This window comes from Sinocyclocheilus rhinocerous, unplaced genomic scaffold (assembly GCF_001515625.1).
Source record: "Sinocyclocheilus rhinocerous isolate Xijiao unplaced genomic scaffold, SAMN03320098_v1.1 scaffold1063, whole genome shotgun sequence".
Classification (NCBI taxonomy): domain Eukaryota; kingdom Metazoa; phylum Chordata; class Actinopteri; order Cypriniformes; family Cyprinidae; genus Sinocyclocheilus; species Sinocyclocheilus rhinocerous.
In genome coordinates, this window is record NW_015625586.1 from 1,084,025 (window position 1) to 1,091,181 (window position 7,157).

The window sequence follows — 7,157 nt, forward strand, 5'->3', positions numbered from 1 at the left end:
TCTCTCTATCTGTCTGTCTGTCTGTCTCTCTATCTGTCTGTCTGTCTGTCTCTCTATCTGTCTGTCTGTCTGTCTCTCTATCTGTCTGTCTGTCTCTCTCTCTCTATCTGTCTGTCTGTCTGTCTCTCTATCTGTCTGTCTGTCTGTCTCTCTATCTGTCTGTCTGTCTGTCTCTCTATCTGTCTGTCTGTCTGTCTCTCTATCTGTCTGTCTGTCTGTCTCTCTATATGTCTGTCTGTCTGTCTCTCTGTCTGTCGGTCTCTCTATCTATCTGTATGTCGGTCTGTCTCTCTCTCTGTCCGTCTACATTATCTATCATTTATAAATCCAGCCATCCACCCATCAATCTGAGTATATGTGTGTCCCATTAGGGTAACTGCATAGTGCTTCTCCATGGTAGTCCTCCCCGGATGATGGGCATGTGGGCGTCTCGCAGGTGTGATGCAGAGAAACACGGCTTCATCTGTATGAAGGATAAAGGTATAGGAATATCTTAAATTCACATGCTCACACAAATATACATTGTACTATATACCCTGAAGCACTAAAATATCCTGTGTGCATGTGTTTCCAGACCCTGCCTTGCCCCCTGGCGTGGACCCTCTTCCCCCATTATTAGATGGCCCATTAGAATTTGATGGCGTGCAGTACCGGATCTTGCAGAAGCCTCTGGACTGGTACACAGCTGTGCAGGTGTGTGAATCCATTAACAGAACGCTGGCAGCGGTGCGGGATCCTCGGCAGCACGCCTACCTCACCCTCCTCCTCAGCACGCTCCACAAATCCGCCTGGATCGGGCTACACAACGACGGGGTGAGACATCGTGTGCGACTTGTGTGTCTCTTTCTCTGACATCTCAGAGCTTCAGCAAAAGCTTCTTGTATTTCCAGGCTCGGAGCTACACGTGGTTGGGTGAAGAGGAGCTCAAATTCAGTGACTGGCGGGATGGAGAGCCTAATCAAATGTATGGATGTGGTCACATGACCATTGAGGGCCAGTGGACTGTGGCTGCTTGTAATACAAAATTAAATGCTGCCATCTGTGAAATTAACACGGGTAAGAAAGTGTTAAAGTATGCTTCTGAATACTTTCATAGTACTAGTACTATTTATTTGCATTGAATTTCCAAATGAAGTTCAGTATGCATCCAAGGTTGACTCATTATTTGATTGGGACACAGATTTTCTATACTATTTTAAATAGTGCTGGGCGACGATTAATCGCGATTAATCGCATCCAAAATAAAAGTTTTTCTTTATGTGTGTGTACTGTGTATATTTATTATGTATTTATAACGACACACACGTATAGTGTATATTTTTAAAATATTTGTATTTACATGCATATATTTATATTCATATAATTTAAATTATATATAAATATATTTAATATATAAACAACATATTTTTCTTAAATATATACATGCATGTGTGTATTTATATATACATAACAAATATACACATTACACACACACATATGATGTAAACAAAAACTTTTATTTTGTATGCGATTAATCGTTGCCCAGCACTAATTTTAAATAATAACAGGCAATATTTAGTGTATACCAGATTTATTTTAGAATTATTTATATACTATTATAGCATTATTAAACATCATTATAACATTTCTAATTTTTATGTTTTTTTTAAGTTCAAATTTTTCATCTAATGTTCATATTTATATTTCAACTTTACTTAACTTACCAAAAATGATTTTTAATAGTTTTAGTTTACAATAACAGCAATGGTGTATACTATACCCTATTGCTGTTATTGTAAACTAAAACATACAGTGCAGTATGCTAGTTTTCCATTTTAGATGTAACCTGTGTGTATTTGGATTCATCTGTGGTGTTTTTTTTTCCCACAAATTTTGCAGGTGTGTTCTAATAGCCTTTTGCTTGTTGTGTTTTTGTGTCAGAGAGAACGATAGAACACAGGTGGAGGTATCCGGGTTTTTGCCCACATCCTGTAGGTAATTGGTCCTGGGTTCCTTTCAGAAATCACTGCTACTCATTCATCCTCCACGAGCTACAATTTAAACACGAGGCCATACGCATGTGTAACAAAGGTAATGTTTACACATGGGGGAAAAAAAACAACAAAATCAGCACGGGAACACACAATAATGTATTGTAATATGTAATAATGTATATTACACACAATAACTTAAGTAATCTTGTTTTTCCTTTCTCAGTGGGAGCTAAGCTGTTGTCAATATTAGATGAAAACGAGAACAGTTTTGTATGGGAGCACCTGCAGAGTTTTCAACAACAGGCCCACGGCGCTTGGCTTGGAATGATCTTTAACTCCAAAGGCAAGAAGTTTAATGAACAACACTTGTTTCCTTTATTGACCTGCAGTTTGGATCTCCTTTATCTAGACCTGTGTGTATGTGTTCGATTCCACAGAAGGCAGTCTGGAGTGGTCAGACAGTCAAGTAGTGGACTACAGTAACTGGGAGCAGCAGGACGCTAATCTGAGCATGCTGTCCGCCAACAGCTGCTTCTGGGTTCAGAGCAACACGGGCCTCTGGAGGCCGGGGTCCTGCAAAAACCGCACACATGGAGTCATCTGTAAACGACCACGAGGTATGGAGCGTCACATACATACAGGAACATATGATATATTTCCATATTCAACTGGGGTAAAAGCTACACAAATGAATTAAAACAGTCCTGTTTCACAATCTCATCCAGACTTTGCGAAGAGGTTGTTATTGAAGGATGAAGCAATACAAACTAACCCATAGCTCAAGTTTAAGTATATTCAATATATGTATTAAAATTACAAAACAAACAAAATTACAAGAATCTAAATAGATTAAATAAAAAAGGCTGATTCAAAAGGAATGAGTAAATAAAGTAAGTAATAAATAATATTAAAATTACTGTTTTGCATAGAAGTCTCAAAGGCACAGCAATAAATAGCACAGTATTGCAGGTGGTCAATAAGCAGGTGAAAAATGGCCATGGTCATGACGAGAAATGTCCAAAAAAACCTTGACTACGTTGACCTCAGGGGAAAAAAACAGCTGAGAATGTATGACAGAAATCCTAATATAATTATAATATACAGTATAATAATTCACATTTTGAGCCCAATTTTCCTCTTTCTTTTCTTTTTCAGTAGGAGCCACAGCAGAACCTGTAGTTCATTGTAAGTTTTTTACCTCATTTTTACCTAAAATATGTGGATTAAGTTGAAAAACGTATTAAATGAACACCAATGAAGTTGTTTTTAATGTTTTGTTTGAAAATGTCTTTTCTCTTTCTTCCAGCCGAGGTCGACCATCTCCATGTATTGATTCAGGTCCTGGTTGCAGCCCTCGTTTTGATTGCTCTGGTGGTGGGAGGGATTTATCTGTATCGTAGGCGGAGCTTCGGCTCCATGGGCGCCTATGAGAGCGCTCGGTACAGCCGCACTAACTCCGCCCCCTCCGAAGAAGCTGAAAAAAACATTCTGGTTTCAGACATGGAGTTAAACGAACAGGGCGAATAATGCTGGATACGTTCGAAACACCTAGGAAAACAAATCTGCTATGGCAGCAACTGACTGAGAGAATTTACGTTTAAGAAAAAAAAAAAAGAGCTGCGGTTTTGTTTTTGTGTTTATTTTTCCAGAGACATTGAGAGAGCTGTGTAGAGCGCAGCAGACGATCAACCAAAATCAACAGAGACAAAACTCTGTCAAATCCATCTAAGCCTGTCAACCAATCAAATTCCACCATCTCAGAGGAGCTGTTTAGATTGGCTAGTGTGGAAGATTATTTTTTGTTTGTCTTTATCCGGTTATGGAAATCCAGTTTATATGCATATTTTTTATGTCATAGTTATTCTTTAGTGCCAAAAGGGAACAAAGCCCCCCCCCCACAAATAAAATCACATTGACTTGAACTTCCATTCAACTTCCAGACTATGAGAGCACACAATCACACGAACTACAAGGTAACACCACAACAGTATTTTTTTTTTCAGACTGTGACTTTTGAAGTTATTTGTTGTGACTTTTTTGTTGCTGTTTTTTTACATTTGTGCAGCTGAATTTTATGTTCTCTGAGTCAGAATTCAGGTCCCCCATGGATCAATCTGAAAATTATAATCATAATAATTACACATCAGATGAAACGATGGTATGTTTGAAGTTCAGTGGTGCGGGACCCAAAAAAAAAAAAGACTGCGGACAGAAATAGACAGATGAAAGTGCATGAGAATGAGCCTGTCACAAGCAGTGTAGTATCTCTCTCTCTAATCACATGCTGGACACAGAGCTGCCCAACAGGAAGTCTGACCTCACTGTAACGGTTTGCTTGATCTCAGCCGCTACGATGAGCTCATGTAAAAGCTCAATCCAAACAGTACAGGGAATGAAACTTAAACTGTTCTTTTATCTCTACTTTCTCTTTCTTTTCAGCTCTTAACTTTTCCCCATTTTCTTGCCTTCCTTTTTGTGGAGCAGATCTGGAACCAATCAGGACACAGGAGCGACGAGGGCAAGGCAGGAGAGAGAGAGAGAGAGAGAATAGTGAAAGTTGAATGGGTTTTTCAGAAAGGGTTAAGCGAGGAGAAGATGGGGAGAAGGAGACAGTAAGAGGCGGGGACTTCTTGCAAGAGAAAGGGACGTTAGGTGAGCAGGAGTTACGGGAAGCGCTGGCGACTGAAAGGGGAGTTGCGTTACTGCTCTCTGCTGGATATTTGCACAAATAGCTTATCTAGGAGCGTTTTTAGGGCTGTGGATAGGTTGGCCAAAGAAATCAAGTCTAAATGTTGTTACAAATGGGTCCAGTTGTATAGATTGTTGCCGTTACATTCTTTATACTATAAAATAATATGCGTTTTGTATATTGCCTTAAAGGGATAGTTCACTCAAAAATGAAAATTTGTTTAAAACTGATCTCATCCTCAGGCCATCCGAGATTTGGAGACATATAGCATTAAATCACTTGTTCACTAATGGATTCTCTGCAGTGAATGGGTGCCGTCAGAATGAGAGACCATCACAATAATCCACACATCTCCTGTCCATCATTTAACATCATGTGAACCGAAAAAGCTGCATGTTTGAAAGAAACAAGGCCTGTTTTAAAGCAATATTATGGATAGAGTACTCATATTTAAGTCGAAAGCAACATTTGAAGTTAAAAGCATCTTAATGATGAATTTGTTTCTTACAAACAGTTTTTCGCTTCACAAGAGATAACTTAATGGACTGGAGTGGTGTGGATTACTTGTGAATTATTGTGATGTTTTTATCAGCTGTTTGGACTCCCATTCTGACGGCACCCATTCACTTCAGAGGATCTGTTGTTGAGCTAAATGCTCAGTTAAGAGATACATTTCTCCAAATCTGTTCTGATGAAGAAACAATCTCATCTACATCTTGATGGTCTGAGGATGAGTAGATTTTCAGCAAATTTTCATTTTGGGGTGAAAAGTAAGTAGTGCTTGCCAGTGCAAAACTCATCACAGTGATCACAGGGTTTGTCGATGGTTGCTAGGATGTTGCTATGTGGTTGATAAGGTTTTAGTGCATTTCTATGCCGTTGCTTACTCAAAAGAGCTCAACCCCAAGTTCCTATGATAGTCTGATGGTTTTTAAGTGTAATATCTAGGTTTAAGAGTTCGTTCAGATCCCTAACCCTAAGTATGAGGAATAATATTAGTAATTCTTGTTTTAGCAAACACCACTAATAATCCGTAACCAGTGCTTCCATATATCCATACTAACTTTACTCGCAAGCCTTTGTTTTTAGAGAGCTAGGTGGCGCCAGTTCAGCACTTATAGACTATTCTTCACTTTAAACTTTCTTGCTCACTATTAAAATATCATTTTTGCTTAGCATTTCTGTTATATCTACGACAATAGATTTGTATGAAATGGCCTTTAATATCGTTTTAAGGAATGACATGACAGTGCGGTTAATATGAGCAGAAGTAAAGCGTAATATGCAGTAGCCTACAACATCAGGCGGTTGTTTCTCAACTCTGAAATGAAATGTTTGACCTTATACAGAGCATCAGATTATGTGATTTCACCACATACATAACCTATGATATCACACACGGCCATCAGGACATTTCACATGCTCATGCGATTATATGCAATAATAATTTTTAAGATTTGTGAAACAGTTTGTGTGAGTGGTTCAGATTTAGTTAGTTCTCACCAAATAGAGAATGGGAAACACTTTTTATGACTGAATGATAGGAAAAAAATGCATCATCTTCAGTCCCTGTGAAGACAATGACAAATGTTAATTTTTATGTTTGTTTTGAATATTTTGTTTTATGAAGTTACTTTAAAAAATAATAAAGAATATGTTTGCTATGTGACTGCTAGAAAAAAAAAGTTCAGTGATTCTGAAAACCCTTAGAATGATCTTTTGAAACTTTACGACACGTGAATGCTTGTGGAATGTGAATGTCCAAATCCGTTTGAGCAATTGCACTAAGCAGTAAGAGTCGCTAGGGGGCAGAGTTTGCTTTTAAATATTCTCATCAATAATGAAGGACGGGATGAAAATTCATCGATTTTTCGTCAGGGTTTATGATTATTATTGAAGTAGAACTAAAAGAAAATGTGTATATATATACACTACCGTTCAGAAGTTTGTAGGCAGTAAGATTTTTTGAAAATAAATGAATACTTTTATTCAGGAAGGACGTATTCAATTAATCAAAACTGATAGTAAAGACATAAAATCTGACAAAAGATTTTCATTTCAAATAAATGCTGCTCTTTTTGAACTTTAAATTCAACAAGGAATCTTGGGGGGGGGGAACCAAACAACTGTGTTTCACATTGATAATAATAATAAATGTTTCCTGACCATCAAGCAGGCTAATGAAAGAATGATTTCTGAAGGATCATTTGACTCTGAAAACTGGAGTAATGATGCTGAAAATTCAACTTTGCATCACAGGAATAAATTACATTTTAAAATATATTCAAATAGAAAAAAAAACAGTTATTTTAAATGGTAATAATATTATATATATTTATATTATATTATTATAGTATTAAAGGGGTCATATGATGCGATTTAAATTTTTCCTTTCTCTTTGGAGTGTTACAAGCTCTTGGTGCATAAAGAAGATCTGTAAAGTTGCAAAGACTAAAGTCTCAAACCCAAAGAGATATTCTTTATAAAAGTTAAGA

The 7,157-nt window shown here is 37.4% G+C and overlaps 1 protein-coding gene across 1 annotated transcript in view; it reads left to right on the top strand.

Annotated features, from left to right (window-relative positions):
* mrc2 (mannose receptor, C-type 2) overlaps positions 1-4,830 on the top strand; it is a 31,081-nt gene extending 26,251 nt beyond the window's left edge. The window contains exons 21-28 of the mRNA XM_016571304.1: positions 372-480; positions 575-813; positions 891-1,056; positions 1,921-2,070; positions 2,197-2,316; positions 2,411-2,590; positions 3,132-3,158; positions 3,280-4,830. Of these exons, the coding sequence (XP_016426790.1) occupies positions 372-480; positions 575-813; positions 891-1,056; positions 1,921-2,070; positions 2,197-2,316; positions 2,411-2,590; positions 3,132-3,158; positions 3,280-3,500 (1,212 nt within the window). The 3' untranslated portion in view covers positions 3,501-4,830. The remainder of the gene's footprint in view (positions 1-371; positions 481-574; positions 814-890; positions 1,057-1,920; positions 2,071-2,196; positions 2,317-2,410; positions 2,591-3,131; positions 3,159-3,279) is intronic.
* Positions 4,831-7,157: the final 2,327 nt, after the last annotated feature.